The sequence below is a fragment of the Ambystoma mexicanum genome, chromosome 12 (assembly GCF_040938575.1).
Source record: "Ambystoma mexicanum isolate Mex_15411 chromosome 12, UKY_AmexF1_1, whole genome shotgun sequence".
In the NCBI taxonomy this organism is placed as follows: domain Eukaryota; kingdom Metazoa; phylum Chordata; class Amphibia; order Caudata; family Ambystomatidae; genus Ambystoma; species Ambystoma mexicanum.
Genome location: NC_090936.1, coordinates 405,477,916 through 405,498,184, shown reverse-complemented (window position 1 = coordinate 405,498,184; position 20,269 = coordinate 405,477,916). Strand labels below are relative to the sequence as shown.

The 20,269-nt window shown below is 47.6% G+C and overlaps 1 protein-coding gene across 2 annotated transcripts in view; it reads left to right on the top strand.

Moving 5' to 3' along the window:
- Positions 1 to 20,269, top strand: part of IPO8 (importin 8) — a 2,228,954-nt gene that overhangs the window by 728,143 nt on the left and 1,480,542 nt on the right. For both annotated transcript variants that reach the window (XM_069628533.1, XM_069628532.1), the window contains 2 exons: positions 6,280 to 6,374; positions 6,483 to 6,567. In XM_069628533.1, the coding sequence (XP_069484634.1) occupies positions 6,280 to 6,374; positions 6,483 to 6,567 (180 nt within the window). The remainder of the gene's footprint in view (positions 1 to 6,279; positions 6,375 to 6,482; positions 6,568 to 20,269) is intronic.

Sequence of the window (20,269 nt, the reverse complement as noted above, 5' to 3'; positions counted from 1 at the left end):
CATAGATCTGTATGGGGTCGGTAGGTGAGTCACTACACAAGTTGGATGACCAGTACCCCTTGTATCCTGGACTTTTTACAAACGACTTATATACATACAAAATACATACAAAAATAATAGGCAATATCCTAGCCATACTCCTAAACCTAGCTTTACTCCCCCAGCCTAACAGGCCAAACCAACCAACCAATCCAAGACAGAAAATACAGGACCTATTAACCACAGCCTATACAGGACCCAAGACCCATGACATCCAAGCCCACATACCTACAACATAGGTAAGCCACTACCCAATTGCAAGTTACATGTGAATAAAAATCAGCACACACCGGTGTCCATAACAATCTAACTCGTCACTGCATTTCCTTCCCTCCTCTCTCTTCTGTCCCTACTTCCTCCATGATGAATCTTATTTTTACTATATCACAAATTAATGTCTAAATTGATGTGATATATATGAAACAATGTAGATATCAAATGAATGTATGATTCACAACCACCTACTCACGGATCACCCACACATTTGTCACACATGTCACTAATTGTCACAAAAAAGATTATATGTCGTCTTCTGAATAAACACCACTGATTCCACCAAAGCACTGTGCAGATATTTATCCTTTTCCACATACCAAGTGCGAGGTATCCAGGAACAACTTTCGTATAATATACTTTGCCACTACCTCACTAGTGCAGGCTCCTTCTCCCCTGAAGCGGCATCTTGGGTTGCATCATTCGTAGAAGGCAGAGTAATGAGTTTTCTCTGAAAACGCATACGCGGCACCCACACCTATTAGCTGTGCAGTACCTCAATGGTTGTGCGTCTCACCAATGCTTTATAACATATTCACTAAGCCTCAGTTTGTCCTCCTGGATTCCCTCGGCGTAGCGTGCACTAATGAGGCCGATGATACACAAGTTCTCCTCACTCTTTCTGGCAACTATACCAAGGATGCCGCCTCACTGAGCACAACATACGCTACCCTCCAAGCTTGGATGGTGACTCATGCCCTCTGTCTAAACAATGAGAAGACTGAACTTTTCCTCGTGAGATCTGCCCCCGTGCTATTAAAACTTGGTCCTGATTGCATAGCGTTGAACATTGATGGCACTCTTATCTCAGTGTCACCAATGGTCAAAACTTTAGGGGTATACCTTGAAGCAACTCTCTCCCTAACCCGCCAAGTGAACTCCATCTCCTCCTCAGCGGCCTACGCTACCAAATTACTATTGACAGTTGTCTAACCGGTGTCTGGACCATAGGTCGTTACACATGTTAGGGAGCCAGCATCATTATTTCTGATGTTTGTGCATTTGGCCCCCTTGTTCAAATTCTTCAATAGTTTCTTTGGGTAACCTCTTGCTCTTAGTTTCCCCTCCAATTCGTCTGCATGATGCTGCTACTATGATAGTTCTGATCAGTTTCTGCAAATCCATAGGTACTGCCCATACGGAAGGTTCTCTTTCATATTCTTAGGGTGATGGCTTTCAAAGTGTAATAGCCTGTTCCTGGCTGTACTTTTCTTGTATAGTGTGCTGGATTATCTCCCTTCTTTGTTCAGGATAGTCCAGTCCAGAAAGTTTAACTCATGACCTTCTATACCCTATGATAAAGGCCGCCAGCGCACATACTGAGTACATTACCACATAAGGTAGCATTGCTGTCTAGGATGCTGTCACGGGGTGCCCTGTGCCCCCCCATACAAGCTAATGCGATAGGCACCCTAGATCTGCACAATTACCACCATTTCTTGGGACCCGTCCAGCCCCTACGCAGCATACCTCTGCATACCTGGAACCATCTTTACCACCACTAACCATACATTTTTGGGACACCTCCTGGCTGCCAGGTTCCACTCAAGGGCCTGCCATTGACCAGCACATCCAATCCGTACCGTTCATCTGCGACAATGTTTCTTAAATCAGCATAGTGAGGGGTATCCTTAACAACAACGACAACAGCGTGTGACACATTGCATCCAGCCCAACACAATCATGAACATTCTGCTCTCGACCCCCCAAACCTCTCAAACCCCCAGACTCGGGTCCGATACCGGTTGACAACATGTTGCATTAAACCAGGCATGGAACTCACTACTACCTTAGCGACAGATCACACGGACATCACCCATAGTTGTCCAATTGGCTCCACCCCACCAGGGGTACTCAGATTCTACATTTGATTGCGGATGCATAGTTTACTCCGTTGCATCTAGACCCTTACAAATGGCCGCCGCCTAGAACGGAGCCTCTGCTCCCATCTTTACTGAGACACACACGTGCGCGTCAGCGGCACAGGCTTCTGTTACCATGGTAACCCTTGCGACACTGATTGCCCGGCCCCAGCAGCGGATTGAAGTTGCAGCTCCGTAGGTGAACACCCTTCAGTTCCTCGTTGCACCTATAAGTGCATTATGCGGATAACACATCCACGCACCCAGAGGGTCTTTCAATACCCGCCTGCCCGGTATCTTTCACAGCGGCACGAACGGTTCCCTGCCAACACAGAGCGAGGGAACATTTCCCATCTTTTTGAACAATCGGCCGCGGAGCTCCAGATCGAGGATTCCATTACAAACCCTTAGGTAATTAATTAGCTGACCCAGAGCACACAGGCACACGCTTTATGGATTCTCTCATCTAACTGCACATGCCCATATACATCTGCATCATATACTCTATTTCTGGCTCCGTAGATCGAGACAGCAGTTCCTGAGTAGGACACTGGACAGTGAGAGTCATATTATTAATGACCCACAAGCCCCAGGAAGAAGAGCACACGCCTACTTCCCTGAGGTGGGTCCAAATCCATTCTTTATCTACACTCACCATGTTGCTCCTCACGGATAGAAGCACTAAACCACACTCTGTCCTATATTCTAGAACCTGCACTTGAGTGTACTTCCCCATCTGACCACCTGTGGAAGGGTGAGCATTTGCAAGGACAGTGATCTTTTTGAGGCCACCTAGCGGCCTTGTTTTAATAGTCTTATGTGTTAACTCATGCTATCCACATCCAGTCACTCACTAATTAAGTATTTGGTGTTCCCACCTAGGGGTGCCCCTATCCCGAACCAGAAGAAGGCAGACCTACTCAATATACCCTGCCAAAATATCCAAAGGAAAGCAAGGACAGCACAAACGGAGTCCTTGTCCACATGTACAGCTAACCAGTAGTGACGTTCACTAAGGATTGGACAAGTGACTGTTCCAGTAACTAAAGATGATGAGCAGGACACTTTGACTAAGGAGTGGTCAACAAACTGTGCTAATAACTAAGTATCAAGAACAGGAAAATGTGTTTGCTTTATAGGAACAATCTAGGATCCCTGGGATGAATTAGTAATCCCTAGCAACCCAAACTCAATATAAACCCATGGGTTGCACAATACTTGGTTGGAATAGGTTATAATAGAAACCAAGAGCACACTGCATATATGTGAACAGTTGTAAATTGTTTATTCTTTGCATATTTGTCATATATACAAGTTGTTTGTAAAATATCCAGGATACAGGTGAGGGGGCTTGGTGCATTTGGGTGATATAGCACATAATAAAAATTAAACTAAACCAGAGGTATTGATCATCCAACTTGTGTAGGGACTCACCTACCGATCTCGTGCAGATGATCTATGTACCAGTCTCCTTTCCTTTCTTGTGTTTGTGACTGGAACAAATTAATGCGCCGGACTTGCACTTAATGTTGGGTGTTTTATATCCTTTCACTGTATATTTGTATATATATATCTTTGTAAATTGAGTAAGCCATATAGCACAAAGGTGCAATACAATCTGTTGAAAAAGAACAGACATGAAAATGTTTGTATGTCGCGACAATAGAATGTACTGAAAAAGCATTGTGAATAAAAAATAAAAAAGAGGGTGACGTTTGATCCCTCTAAAAGAGTGTTAAAAAATTGTAATGAGTACTAGACGTGTTGCAAAGACTATTTGACCAAAAGAAAAAATGGACATTAATTGCCATACATTGTGCAAACAGTAACACACAAATTAGTGGATTTTGATTTGTTTTATTAGGACACTTCTTGTTATCTGAGTACAAAACCTTACATATACTTTTCCGAATGGCACAACACACATTCAAGGTACGTAAGAACTTTTGTAACTGCTCACTCAGTTACAGTTACCAACTAACTCTTTTACAAGTAAGTACTTTTTAAACACTTGTTATACTTTTCAAGACAGAATATTTTACTTATCCAGTCCTTCCCTAGTCTGACAAGGGACCCTAGTGGTCTAGGTGCCAGCTGTAGGCAGGTTAGATAGGGTTCTCTTGCAGGGACAAGTCAGAGTTCCTGTGCAACACTGTTCAAACAAGTAAGTAGTTCACTTTAAAGTTAATTAGGGTGCAGGGACTTCTGAGAAGACACCCTAGGAGGATTCCAGAAGTGGACCGGGTGCACTGGATGAGAGTACTCCCAATCATAAGAACACTCCAAAGCTTTACAGAAATCACAAAGGCTTAAGGTAAGTAAATATCCCAGCCAACACAGTACCTTAGCACGGCAGAAGAGTTGCAGCAAGAAGACTTTGTGATCTGCAGCCAAAAACCCGGTCGATTCATTCCTTTATCATGAAGACTGACGACAGGCCACTGAAAGGGCTTTTGCAGCAGGGATCACAGCGAAGGGACTAGGCAAGAGGATCTTCTCGTGGTTTACTCAGCACAGAGGAAGAGGTTGCAACGGGGAGACTTCATGATCTGCCGCCAAAAACCTGGTAGCTGAATTCCTTGTCATGAAGACTGAAGAAAGGACACTGGAAGGGCTTCTGCAACGGGGATCAACGGAGAAGGCTCCAGGCAAGCGTTTCTTCGCGGCTTGATGGGGCTCTGTGGTTTGGCACCCTTTTCTGGAGCTAGAAGACAGACTATGGCTGATCGGATTTGCGTCGCTAATCTGCTCCAACACTCTGGTGAGGCGACTTCAAGGATTGGAATCACGTCCCTGGAGGTCCAGCAGAATGCCACCAAAGTTTCAGCTAGATTCGGAATTCAGAAGACCATGCACTGCATGTTGGCTCGAGGTCCCAGGGTATTAGGGTATTACAGCCGTGCAAGCCCGCAGCATGACGTGGGATGGCTCAAAATGCAGGCCTTCTTGCGTCTAGTGGATCTCACCAGGCTCTAGGTCGGGGTCATCGTTTTCAGAGTCCCCAGGTTGCTTGGAAGGAAGGGCTACAGCAGGTTCCAGTTACACAGCAGGCTCTGGTTGCTGGAAATAGTCTCAGACACCTTTTCTTCATCTTCCCCTTTGGATTCAGGTCCAGTGGTCGACTTGTTAGTAGCTTCCAGGCTGAGAGATTTTATCAGGAACTACAGCACAACTTCTGCAATCTCTCCCTGAATTTTACAGGCAAGATGAAGGGATTCCTCCCTCGATTCCGACTTTCCAGACGCTCTGGACCCTAGGCAGGGAATCCACAGGATTCCCGCCAAAGACAAAAGAGCCACTGAGGTTGTTCCAACCTAGAATGGCAGGGGAAGACCTCAGAAACAGCAAGCGCACAAGAAATGGCGAAAAAAGGAGCCCACCATTTTAGCAAAATGGTGGTCACTCTGTGCATTACCGCGATTAATTCACAGCCTACAAGTAATGAAGACTAAAAAGTCATAAACTTGCAATTATAACAAAATGTTACCAGGTAAATCAGAAAGGGGATACCTTGTATCCCCCCAGCACTCCACATAAAATGGTGTGGTGCAGGCTGAATATATAAAATGTAAAGGGGGAAGAAAACTCCCTCTTTACTACTTGGGAGCTGTAGTTCACTCAAGTACATGAAAGAGAAATGAACATGGGAGCCCATGGGGCAACCTAGCCTAAGCCCACAAGTTGTAGGAAATTATAACTTTAACCATACACTATGGAGAGACATAAAAAGGTCACCTATAAAAAGAGTAAAAGACTGGTTGAGAGGGGGAAAACGCGTCCCCTTGACCTAGGGACAAGGTAAAATAGTTACCTAGTCAAAGCAAAACGTTCTGGGGTTGACACAGGCCAGGAAGATGTATCCGTGATATGAAAATCTTACCTAACACTATGAAATGTACAAAAAGTATTCGTCACTGATGTATATAGCCATACAGCCCATTATTACAAATTAGCTTGATATACATTTGCTCTCAATAGAAATGGGTTTGCCAATCTGTTTCACAGCGCTAGTCTCTGAAACAGCAAATATGTGGCACTTTGGTGTAGAAAGTGTGGCATGACACATCCTCTGCGTTTGACACATTTCTATAATTTATTCTTGCAGGATACTTTACAGGTGGATGAAGATGATAAGCCTGAGTTGGTGTGTTGGAAGTGTAAGAAATGGGCATTGCATATAGTAGCTCGTCTGTTTGAACGGTAATAACATTTACATTTGAAATCCTCATAAGCGTATGTCTTTTAGCCCCTCAAATTGCAGAAGTTAATTTTGTTGCTTCATGTAAAAATGTATTTTTTTTTGTGTAGGTATGGGAGCCCTGGAAATGTGACAAAAGAATATTTTGAGTTCTCAGAGTTCTTTCTGAAAACCTATGCTGTCGGCATTCAGCAGGTAAAACCTTTGAGTGACTTGGATTAATTTATGCATCCAGAAGCCACAGTAATGTTTTCAGCTTTTTAAACATATTAACTTATAGCGTTTTGTAAGCAGTGTGATGACTTCTACGTTTATACACCAGCCTTCTTTTTGCAAGTCAGTGGAATTTTAGCAGCTTATTCCAAAACTGTGATTAATATCTTTTAGGGTTACGTTAAAGTGAGATTGCAGAGCTGTGTAATCATGAGTCTTCACTCACATGATAATTCTTTCTGTTCTGCGTAATGAATGCACTAATTTCCATTTGAAAATTCTCAACACGGTTCCAACGCTCGATTCACGAGCCTTCAGAAACTTGTTAGAGCTCTGTGAAGCCCAAAGAGCAAAACGGAAAATTGTAATCACCCCTTGGCCAAGAAGAAGGCAATTTTGTCTTTGGCTCTGGCTCAAGTGGGACCTGGCAATATCCTAATGTGAGGTCGGGAGTCGAGATTAACTACACCATACCCAGAGTTTCATTAACCTCATCAATCCAAGGCATGGGGTAGGCATCAAACTCGGTCTCAACCAGCAGAAATCAATACAGAATCTCTACCTCATTGCCTGCCTGGGGTAGATAGATGTAGGTGGTGGGTTTTGATATTTGAATACTTTCATCTCAATCATGTGTTTTGACAGGAAGCTGCTCCCTTGGTTGGTTAAGATCTGATGGGGAAATCGTACACTTTTGAAAAAGGAATGAAGATAGTCAGAATACCCTTGGTTTTGTTACTTCATAGTGGAAAGGCCTCTGGACAACGAGTTGCGTAGTCCATTGTCACCAGTATGTACTTATTCCACGCTCTGGATGCCTCTAGGGGCTAGATTATGTCCATAGCTGTTGGGGAGAATTCTCAGAAGTGAACTAATATCGGTCTACCTTAGAGACCCCCAGCTCTTTTGCTGAACTTTAGGACTTTTAATTTCTAAGCTGGAGAGAGTGAGACCTTTTTCCCATTCTCTCGTGTATTTTTCGGTGATTTTGTCTCTTGTTTCTTTTGACTTTGGAGTCTGACAAACTCCATAGGCATCATTTTTGCACAGCGACACACAGCACCTTCAGTGCAGTGGCACAGGGAAGCCTCTTAAATACCTTCTCTTGGTGAAACTACTGTTTCCAAGAGCAGTGAAGTGAAATTGACTTTACTTATGTTTTGTAACTTTCTAGACCCAGCACACACTACCTTACCATAGGGCGCTCGAGGGGTTACTAAGTACCCCTTTTGTCTAGTTTCTCATGTAACATGTTTATGTTACCCTTTCTACAATCAATGGCTAGTGGCAGTGCTTTACTTTTTACTACCATTGTGTGTTTCTACCACAGGCTGCATTCGCAGTTGCACTAAGGCACCCATGGGTACCCATTTTGTCAAAATGGCCCGAGTCTTTTTTCGCAATTTCTGGTCAGAAAGGTCCTTCTTGAGATTTACCCTGCGCTCCAAACCAGGTTTGGCCCCATTGTTCGTTTTGCCTTTGGCAGGATTCACAAGTGAAGCCTGCGTCTGGCTCGAGTATGTCTGGCAGGGGCAGGAAGTGAGGGAGATGCCGAAACTCCCTGTGCTTAATCCCCCTGGTTACAGGAATGCACCCTAAGGTGATTGGCCAACTGGCTGTCTGGCAAGGACAGCCACCCTGCTGTGTGATTGACAGCTAAGCTGGAATGAATGGGAGAAACCTGCATAAAAGGTGAGGCATTTGGCTTGGAAGGCACAGGCGACCACTGGACAAAGGAATCTGAATAAGAACTTGGAAGAGATGCCTGTTGCATCTCCTGGGCTGTTGGTTTGCCCAGTGAAGCCATGCTGCTGTGCTGAAGCTCCGAATTAGTTTCTACTAGAGAAGCCCTGCAAGGGCGACTTCTCAGGTTCAGTTGGTGGGACCAATCAACCCCAAAGTGAACTTGTTTGGACATCCTCTCAGAGCTGGCTGTATTTCTTCTGCTGGAACCAAAGTGCCAGGGAGAGGAACACCAAATCGAGTGGATCGCTTTTAAGATGGGCCTGAGTGCCAGGAAGATTGTCCGGACTTCCTTGAAGCAGGACTTAACAAGACTGAGCCACAGAAAAAAGAGTGATGGACCCCAGATGCGAGGAAAGTCTGAGGTGGTATCCGAGAATTGTGGTGTTGCTGTTTGCTGTCAGACGCGAGGAGCTGAAACACTGAAATGCTGCTGAATTGAAGTTTGCTCATTGCTGCCGCTTACCTTCCCGTTGCAGTGCAGGAGTCCCCAGGCGTCCTCCCTCTTGTCCCCATGGCAGAGGCCCAGGAACACCAGGATCTGCAGAGCTGTACATGAACAGAAGCGAGCTGGAACCATTTCTTCTAACCAAAGGTACTGTAAAGTCTAAGAGAACTTACATTTTGTTGTGCAGCCTTACTTGCTCTCAGTTGAGACTTGTCTTGGTTGCCCTTGCAGAGTTGCTTACAGCTTTGCCTCTCACAAGCTTCCTAGCTTGTGGCCCTTCAAGTGAATCTTATTTTTACAAAGTTTTCTAAAAACATTGTGCAATACTTTTACTTACCTACAAAGAAGAACTTCAGCTCCCCTAGACTTTGTTCAACTGACATTTGCTGTCCAGGCTCCCTGAGACTCTTCTTACCTTTGACTCTGTGCCTTTACCTTTTCCCCCATGAAAGGGTTACATTTACTTGACATTGGAAGGTTCAAAAAGTACTTACCTGTTTATGAATTATTTATTAACCTTTGTTTTATCCCATATTTAACCTTTGCACCAAACTAGTATTGCTCTAAATGTACCAGTAATAAATCAATGTCCACAGTGCCCTGGATATTATAGTCACCTGAGGGTGTAGGAAGTGTCTGTGTATCATCCCCAATGGGTATCATCTGATTTAGAGAAACAGAGTGTGTTTTGAAGTGCATTATAAATTGTTACATGTTTTGCTCCCTTCTGAAGAAGGCTTATATAACTGACTGTTAATAATTTAGTAATTGTTTAATCAAGATTCCTTGAGTATAAGTGTTTATTTGAATAACTGTCACTGTGAAACTTTGTGTTACAACCCTACTGCTCACATTGACCCCTCTTGAGGTAAGCCTAGCTGATCAGCCACACTACCAACCTGTGTAGTACAGACTTATACCAAAGGTTGGGTTCCTATTGCCAGGAGATCAAGGTTGCTGTCGTCTTCCAAAGGATATTTCACAAAATCTTGCCTAACCATACCATTGCTGGGGGGGTCGTGGCTTGGCGGCCATGCAGCGAGGAGCTTAATTGCTAAGCCCCTGCATGATCCGTCGTCAGATCCTGTGAGCTGAAGCAATCCGCTGTACATCCGAGTGAAAAATAAGCAGAGAGGGGTGTAAGAAGGTTCGGGGGGCACCCAACAGAAATTCCGGTGGGAATCAGAGCGGGGCTCGTCCACGAGAAGCACTAAGGCTCCGGCGGGAGCAGCACACAAAATGGCAGGCGCGCCTGCCTAAGGCAACCGAGGTGCCATACGGAGACAGCAAGGGCAACGTAGGGCGAGCAGCTGAGAGTGCAAGGGACGCATCCCAGCGCACAAGCGGGCCACCAACATCAGGCGATCAGCGCATCGACCGACCTGAGAGCCTGACACACCCTGGGACCGTGATAGGGCACACGGCCGACACGTGGGGCGGATGGGAACGGACTAAACGGCAGGCACCGCAGTCGGCCCAGGCGAGGAGGGCTGCCATCTAAAGCTTCCAAGCAGTGGAAGCCACGGGAGAGCACCAGAGACGTTTGGGGGAGTGTGAGCCTGCAGTGGTGTGCCCAACGGAGACCGTGAGAGAGAGCAGCGTAGGAGGAGCAACCCCGGGCAGCTCTGGTGGCGACAGCCGCCCACCCTGCAGATCCGGTGCAGGGTATGTGTAGATTGTGTTCGGGTGGCAGACTGAGGTGCAAGGGCCAAGGCCCACAGACGGACTCCTTACCTGAGGGCCCCCGGACAACACAACAGAGACTGCAGTCATGTGGGAGACTGATTGGCCCTGGTGAGGAGCGCTCCATCCAAAGCTCCCAAGCAGCTAAAGCAACCGGAGGGCACCAGAGGCATTTGTGGTATATGGGCATGCAGCGGTGTGCCCATTGGAGGCCGTGAGAGAGAGCAGTCCCGGAACGAAGAGCGTCTCCAGGGTGGGTACACAAGCTGCACCAAACGAAGGGGAGGCACGAGGAAGTAGGGGCCTGCCACCTCGTGTGGAGGTGACCAGGTGCTGGGCTCACCCCAAGAGGCCCGTCGTGCCCCGAGACACCAGGACAAGAGGAGGCACCCACGTCGGAAACCTGCAGCAGGTGCAACACAGCGGATCTGCTGGCAGCCGCTGGCACAAGCAGAGGAGCGGCAGGAACCGTGACCCGCAGGATCTTGCCGGACAGACCGACGCCAGCAAGGACAACTGCCCAGCCAGCAGACCCGGTGTAGGGTGAGTGTAATTGCGGCGGATTAAGGCGCACAGGCTAAGGCCCACAGACGGACTCCACACCGGAGGGCCTCCGGAACCAAGGGGAGAATAAGCTAATGAATAACTAATAACTGTTACGTGGGAGGGCAAACGAGAGCCGATAAATGCAGTCATAGATGAACGGGGAGTGGTGATCAGGACCCAGGAAGGTATTAATATGTTTTTCTCGAGATTTTACGAGAAACTATATTCCTGCGTCCAGGAATGGGAAGAGGGAGATATAGCTGATGCTCTGGCGGAAATTACACTTCCCAGACTAACGGAGGAACAGGCCCGGATATAAGATACGCCCCTCACAGTGGAAGAGCTGTCGGCAGTCATAGCCCAGCTCCCTACTGGTAAATCCCCAGTGCCCGACGGGCTACCAGGGGAATTCTACAAGAAATACAGGAACACCCTGGCCCCGAAACTGCTGGAGACATTAGAGGAAGCATACGAGAGAGGGAGGCTACCGAGTAGCATGTCGGAATCAGTAATAGTACCAATTTTTAAACCAGGAAAATCGCCTCTAGAGTGTGGGTCCTACAGACTGATCGCTTTGATAAACCAGGATTCCAAGATTCTTACCGCGGCCCTGGCCAACCGCCTCAAGAGGGTTATGTCCACCCTGTTGCACCCAGACCAAACGGGATATGTACCGGCAAGGAATACAACGTGGAATCTCCGCAGACTCCACTATGTTATAGACAACATGAATCAGGGAGAGGTGGGAAAACGCAGCAGCATCATTAGATGCCGTAAAGGCATTTGACTCGATGAACTGGGATTGGTTTATGGGGGTGCTCAACCACTTTGGGATAGGTGACGGGTTCCTACGCTGGATTAAGCTTTTATATAAGGATCCAAAGGCGAGGGTGAAGATGGGCAGACATGTTTCGGAAGAGTGAAGCATAGCACGGGGCACGAAGCAGGGATGCTCGCTGTCCCCGATATTGTATATCTTGGCCCTTGAACCATTTGCAGCCTTTCTGAGGGCGGAGTACAAGGACACCGGAATAGTGATAGATTGGGAGGTAGACCAAATATCAATATGTGCAGACTATATACTGCTTCATGTCCGGAACCCGCAGACTTGCATGCCGGACCTGCTCGAAGCCCTGGGAGCATTTAGCAGGCTATCAGGGATTACCATCAACAAGGGAAAGTCCTCGATGTTCCCCTTGGCGTGCCTGAGAGGTAAGGCACCTGACCGGCTACCGGAGTTTAGGCCTCACATGGACCCCACATACTTTTAGATTTCTAGGAGTGGACATATACCATGACATAAAAGAGACACATAAGGGTAATAACACAGGTGGCCCTGGACAAAATAGGGAAGGCCATGCAGTTTTGGAGGACACTACCTTTGGGGATGATAGAGAGGGCGTCCCTGCTGATGATGATAGTGCTACCACGCCTCCTGTATTACTTCACTAACATTTGTTACAATATCCCTGGGACGTTCTTCAAACAGTTACACGCCATGGCAAGAGAGTTTTTGTGGGGCGGAGGGAGAAACAGAGTAGCACTGACCACACTACAAAGAGACTACGAATGGGGGGGAATCAGGCTCCTGGACTTTTAGCGGTATTATTTGGCAGCTCAATTCCAATTCGTGGTGCAGAGGCTGGGCGAGGACATATCCATAGACTTAATACTATTTTGATCGTCGCTGAGGCAATATTACCTGAGAGAGCTTCTGTGGATAGACAAGGCTTCTGCCAGAACCCTTCCCATTATGGTCCAGCTGGGCCGAAACCTATTGAGAAGAGCATGGAAAATCCAAGAAGAGACCCCTGCTCCAGGCAAATCCCTCTTGCGGGACTGATGGATGTCCACATTGCAAGCCTGGCAACGTTCAGAACAAAGTGGGAGGACAAAGGGGTGGCCAAAATGGGAGACCTGTGGCAAAACGGGCACTGGGTGGACTTCCAGACCCTGGTGGAAGAACAGGGCATACACAAGGGTCAATTCATAATATATAATAACATGGTTGAGTAATTAAAAAAGAGATGGGAGACCCTACCGGAGGATGACGACACCCGGGAAGCACTGGACTTATGGTACGACGTCTCTGAAGGGGGGACACACAACGTCCAGGCTCTACGAACAACTACTAGGAACCACCAACGAATTACGAGCACGTACGAAATGGCAGGAAGAACTTCAGAAACCCTTCACAGATGAGGAATGGTACAGGGCCCTTCGGTATCCCAAAAAAGTGTCCAGGAACGCAAGGTTCAGACAGATGCAGCTTTATCTTACACAAAGAGCATACCTGATGCTGAAAAGAATGTCAAGCATGGGGACAAACAAACCCGGAGCTGCCCGCGCTGTTGGAGGAACTGGCAGATAAAGTGCATATGTTCTGGTCATGCCCAAAATAAAACAGACTTCTGGGAAACTATCAAGGAAAGGTTGCTGAAGGGAGGTATCCAGTTGCAGGCGTGGTCGCCGGTCTCCTATTTGCTGGGCCTGTTTCCGAGAGGAGACAGGCAGAGAACACACCTGGCAAAAATGAAAGACCTGATGACAATACTGGTGAAACGCTGCATAGAAATGGTGTGGAATACAAGCACGAGACCAAGTGGGCGGTAGCTGAAACATCAGTGTGGGCAAGGGCGACGCAGAGGGGAGAAGGCAATAATGGATCTAAGATATTAGCATGGAACGCACTTGTGAAAGAACTGTTCGGAAGCAATGAGCGATTCGGACGGCAAGGCCGAGAACTAATCGGACGACGGAGGCAGCTCAGAAACTATGAACCGAAGGGTGCCGAGAGAGGAGATGCTGGCCCATTCGCACCCGGCCGAAATGCACAATATGGCATATGAACACCACGGATGGAGGAAGAGGGACCCTGCTGTGAATCATGCAGATAAGAAATATTAAGGACTCCAACATGAAAGTGCCAGTAGAATTCTGTTGTGTTTGTTATTGTTTAAAAGGTTATTTGTAATGTTCTGTGTTGAAAATGCAAATAAAAAGATTTTAAAAAACAATACAATTGCTGTAAAAGGGTACTTCTGTCATATGGGACACACTGCGCAAAGGTTCTTAATCTGGGCATGTACTCCAGGCTAGTAGAACCTGCTTAAAACATACTTCTGGCAGTCTATAGGCCCATAAGTCTGGTGGTAAGGTGAGAGTGAGCCATTTCAATAATTGCCTTTGGAAATGTTTTGAAACTAGAAGCTGGTAGTGGTTCAGCCCATCCCCCTTTGGGTCCACATCGTTGCAGTAGAGCAGCCTTCTTCCATTTACAAAATGTGGGTTATTTCGGATCTTGTTCTGTTCCGTGGATATATTGGTGCATTGGGCTTCTAGTACAGTGAAAGTGACTAAACGCTGGTGTATCCAAATCTAAATCACAGCTGCTACCAGCCTACTCCACAAACGCACATTCCGGTTGATCAGATCACCTGGGCACAAAAATGAGGTGTTTTAACAGCACCCTTGCCCTGCTAGCTGTTGAGATGGATTTCTAAAATCAACTCTGGGGGTGGATATTCCGAGGCCAACATATTTTGGTGAAAAGGGAAGACACAGAAGACTAGTCAAACCCATTAAGGTAAGGTAGCAGAGCGGCAAGGCTTATTCTCAGGAAGCATGTGTGAGTGTTCTAGGGCTACAAGGAGTTCACACAGAGCAACATCAATAATTCCAATTACACAGGCAAGTACAAACATATACAATGATTTATTTGGCCTTTAAAATACACACTAAGCAAATGAAACCTGTAGACAAACATTGTCACGCACTTAATAAAACACAGATTTCTGATGCTTGTGAATCTGCTTAGAATCACATGCTGTGCTTATAGACTGACTTCTAGTGGTAATCTCGGAGTATTGCATTTTGTCTTTCTCGAATCAAAAGGGGGACATCAAAATGGGCATGCATGTAACACTATCCCTAACGTTATGTGTAGTGTACCCAAAATCCCTCAGATTGTTTTTTCCACCCAGCTAGCTGGTTTCCCCATGTGGAGCTCGTACTTTGCAAAGTTATATTTCATATATTTCATTATCCACAACCGTCGGTCGTTTAGTTTTCGTCCCTTCATCATTGACAACTACTTCTGGACCTACGCCGAAGACGACTACAGATTTCGGCAGCTGGTGCTTTGGTTGACGCTTTCGACCGTGTGGCCTCGGCCCTCTGGCCAGGCCTATACAGTCGGGAGAGTGGGGTCCCAGGGTTTGATTCTTTGTAGAACACATTTCCTTTCCCCCCCTATTTCCCCCTTCTGGTTTTGCTGTCGCTTTTCACCTCAGCTGTGGAGAGGACTCTCAAGTTTTGCCCGTCCTGCACCAGCAAATATGAGTGGAAGGACACTCACTGAAGGTGTAACAAGTGTCTGTCTCGTGATCACGACGAGCAGTCCTGCAAGTATTGCCGACTTTTACGTCCAAAGACGCTAAATGATCGACGGACGAAGCCGTGGGCGGCCTATGCTATGCAGGCCGAGAGTGGTTACCCCGCCACTGCATGCGCCTCGGGTGATGAGGATTCAAGCGCTAGCTATGGCTCCAATGTGGAGGCTATTGACCTTTCTGCAGAACAGCCAGTGTCTGAAGTGGCTGTCCATGGCCCCAGCAGGCAGGCCACCGGTGCTGCTATGGGGAGACAACATTACAGCGACAGAGGCACACCCGCACCACAAAAAGAAAAGCACACAACCCCCCAAGCTCGCTTGACACTTGATGTCTTGATCTCCTCTGACCTCCCCATCTCCATCCCTCTGACCAATCCTCTCTCTTGGAGTGATCACTCCCTCCTATCCTCCTATCTCTCCCTCTGTATCCCCCAGTCCAAGCCAACCTCAACACTGCCACCTATCTTCTCGCATATCCGTCCCATGAAGCGTGTGTCAGTAGAGACTTTCGCCGCCACCTTCTCTCCCCCTCTGGCTGACTCACATCCTGACATAGCCCTATCTATACTCTACTCCTCTATTTCAGATACTCTTGATGCTCTTGCCCTGTCATGAGGATCTGTTTGAAGCCCAAAGCCAAGTGCAATTCTTGGTATGACTCTGACCTAGCTACATTTGAACGCAAGTGTACAGCGCTGAGTGGAAATGGAACGCTTCTTGTTCATCCTCAGCCCACATCCAAGCCCGTGTCTCTGCAGCATCTTACAACTCGGCCAAACTCTTTAAAATCTGCGTGGAGCTCCCCAACCCTGCTGCAGTCTCTACCTCTCCTGTTGCTTCCCAGGCCCGTTGCACGGCCCTTGCCTCTCACTTCATCTCTAAAACCCAGGATATCCTGTCCACCCTCTCGTCTCCTGCCCCTCTCCTCCCCTCTCCTTCTTTGAACTCTGGCTCTCTTACAGCCACCCCCACCCTCGTTCTCGTCCTTTGCTTTCCACTCTCTTCCCGTGATGAGGTCTCTAGACAAGTCGGATCTAATGAAAGTCTTGTCAAGCCAGGTTCACCCCTGTTCTTTCAAAACCATCAAGGACCACATTGACACACTCGCTCCTGCCCTGGCTGACTTCTGCAACCTTTCCTTTGCCTCAGGAGCCTTCCCCTCTCCTCTGAAGCACTCTCTTGTGCACCCTCTTCTCAAGAAACCCACAGCGGACCCCTCTTGCCTGGCTAACTATCGCCATCACTCCCTTTCTGGGCAATCTCCTGGAAAAGATGGCCATCTCGCAGCTTAATCTTCACTCTGATTCTGTTGGTTGTCTCCACGACCATCAATCTGGCTTCAGAGCTGCCAGAAGTACGGAAACTGCTCTCTTGAACTACCGTGAAGATCTGCTCTCCAAGCTTGACTCTAACATTCCCTCCGTCCTCATCCTACTCGATCTCTCGTCTTCCTTTGACACAGTCAACCATTCCATCCGGCTCAACCGTCTCTGTGACAACCTGGGTATCACTGATCAGGCACTGGCTGACCTCTTTCCTGTCTGATCAACTGTCCCAGGTCCAACTTGGGTCCTTCCTTTCATCTATCTCCCTTTCTACCTGCGTTGTTCTGCAGGGGTCTAAGCTCTCATCCTGGTTCTTTAACCAGTACCTGGCATCTATCGCCCACCGCATTGCCATTTCCTGCTCCAATTTCCAGTGCTATGCTGATGACATAACTCATTTTCAGGCTCTCCTCAACCACCTCCTCTCCATCTCTCATCTCTGACTGCTTATCTGCCATTCAGGATTGGTGCGCTGCCAATAATCTCTGCCTGAATGCCAGCAAGACTGAGATCCTCCTCTTCGGAACACCTTCCCCCTCCTTTGCTGTCACTCCCTGGCCGGCCTCCGTTGGCCTTCCTCCTCCTCCCACCCTGAGGCTAAGAACCTCGGGGTCATCTTCGACTCCACTCTCTCCTCCTCTGCCTACATCTCTGATGTCTCAAAAAAATCAATCTTCCTACTGCACATCCTCAGCGGTATTCTGCCTTTCCTCTCCTTCCCCCAGAAGCTCACTGTCTCCCAAGCCCTGGTTCTCTCTAGGCCGGATTATTGCAACAGTCTCTTTTTAAATCTTCCTGCTTATACTCTCCGCAACTTATCCAGAACAGGACCACAAGACTTGTCCTTGGCCTCAAGCCCTGGGATCGTATCTCTCCAGCCCTGAAATTTCTCCATTGGCTCCCAGTGGCTGCAAGGTTTAAATTCAAAACTCTCTGCATCGTCCACAAGGCTTTCTGGGGCCTGGGTCCAAAATACCTTCAGCTTTCCCTCTGTAAATACCTTCCCTCTTGAGCCCGTAGCTCCTCTACCTCCAACTCCCTCAGGGTCAATCATTTCTCAGAGAAACAAGCTGGGGGTAGATCTTTGTCTTTGGCTGGGGCCTCCCTCTGAAACAGCCTCCCTGCCACTCTGAAACTTGAGGAGAATCCTCTCAAGTTCCGGAAGCACCTCAAGACCTTCCGCTTTGCTTCTGCCTTTGCTCTTCCTCTCCCCTGCTGATCTGCTCTGCTCTCGCATTGTGCACCTGACTTACCCTCTGACTCTGGGGCCCAGGTACCTGCTCACCCTGCCACCCACCCGCACTGCCTCCTGGCAATCCCTTGCGCTAGGGGTCTGTATCTGTAACCATTCGGCCTCCCCCCCCTTCTTCTCTTCTTATCAGACTTACATAGCACTTGTAATTTTTGCTGGCTGCACTTCTTTTGTTTTTTGCTTTTACTATTTATTTATTTATTTATTTATTTATCTGTATTATCTGCTCAGCACTTTCCACCCCCCCCCCCCTTGCACTTTCTCCTTTCCCTTGCACGTTCTCAATGTCACTGGGTCTTATAAGATCGTTGTTTTTTTACCCCCTCATTCACCTCCGATGTCTCGTTGCGCTCTGAAACATTTGTGTACGAGCGCGATGGAATTAAAAAATCAATATCAAGAAAATCCTTTTGACCAGACCAGTGCCCAGACTGGGGTCAGGAACAGCCGGCAGGGGAAGCAACATGGCTTTCCCCCACTACTACTCCAGATCCAGATGCCATTTGTCTAGACCCTCCCTCCTCACCTCCTTGGAGGCAAGCCTCACCCATTGACGACCAAATGGCCTTCAACACAATTCTAAAGAGGGCTGCACACCATTTTGAAATTGTCACACAAGAAGCAGTACAGGACACAGACTTTGGGGAAGATATCTTAAAAGAAAACCGCCCAAAAGTCAAGCAATACCACTGCTTGACTCTATCAAAAAGCGACTTGCACCCTCATTGTTGTCCCCATCTCTTAACAAAGTGGTCAACCCTCGCACATCAGAGGCACCACCAGATAAAGACTGTAAAATGTTATACGCCCTCAGAAAGTGCATCACTACGTCAGCCGCATATTCCACCAGGATTGACAACAACACTACACTGCTGGCAAGTTATAATGAAGTACAATGGAACTTACTTCAACAGGGGCCTACAAGAAGTTCCGGAACCGGTACAATCACGCCTGCTTGCGGTTGTATCGAAGGGGAGACAGTCCAATCAAAATATCCTGAAGAACACCTCGGATACAGCAGAAACAGCGGGCCAGGCCCTGGCCTAGGGTTCCCTTCTTAAGAAGCACACCCGGTTTAAAAACTCGGGTTTTAAGCCCGAAACACAGGAATCCCTTATAAACAAGCCAGTAGTAGAGGCTAATCGGTTTTCCCAGCAGTAGACAATGCCTTAGAAACGGCAAAGAATGAGCATGAGACTCTCAAAATTATGGCAAGACCCTACCAACAGCGAGGAGGTAACTCTTGCCATTCCTTTCGGAGGCAATCCTTGTCTAGTTTCTCATGTAACATTTTTATGTTACCCTTCCTACAATTAATGACCGGTGGCAGTGGTTTACTTTTTACTACCATTGTGTGTTTGTACCACGGACTGCGTTTGCAGCTGCAGTAAGGCACCTATTGGTGCCCATTTTGTCAAAATAGCCCCAGTCTTCTTTTTTCACCATTTCTTGTAGGAAAGGTCCTTCTTGAGATTACTCTGCACGCCTTGGTCTTTTTGTTCGTTTTTTTACTTTGGCGGGATTCACGAGTGAAGCTCGCCTCTGGCTCCAGTATGTCTGGCAGGGGCAGGAAGTGCGGGAGGTGCCCGAAACTCCCTGTGCTTAATCCCCTTGGTTACAGGAAAACACCCAAAGGTGATTGGCCGGTTGGCTGTCCTTGGAGGACAGCCACCCTGCTGTGTGATTGACAGCTAGGCTGGAATGAATGGGAGAAACCTGCATAAAAGGCAAGGCTTTTTGGCTTGCAAGGCAGAGTGGACCACTGGACGAAGGAATCCGAAGAACATGGAAGAGACGTCTGCTGCAACTCCTCGACCATTGGTTTGCCCGGTGAAGCCCTGCTGCTGCAAATTTATTTCGACTAGAGAAGCCCTGCATGGACGACTTTTCACCTTGGGTTGGTGGGACCAATCAACCCCAAAGTGAACTTGTTTGGACATCCTCTCGGAGCTGGCTGTACTTCCCCTGCTGCTGAAACCGAAGTGCCATGGAGAGGAACAACAAACCGAGTGGATTGCTTTTAAGTCGGACCCGAGCGCCAGGAAGATCCTCTGGACTGACCAAGCCTGAGCCACCTCAACAGAGTGCTGGACCCCAGTTGCGAGGACATTCTGAAGTAGTATCCGAGAACCGAGGTGTTGCTCTTTGCTGTAGACGCGAGGAGCTGAAATGGCGAAGTGCAGCTGAATTGAAGTTCGGCCATTGCTGCCGCTGACCTTCCCATTGCAGTGCAGGAGTCCCCAGACGTCGTCCTTCTTGGCCCATTGACTGAGGCCCAGGAACAACAGTATCTG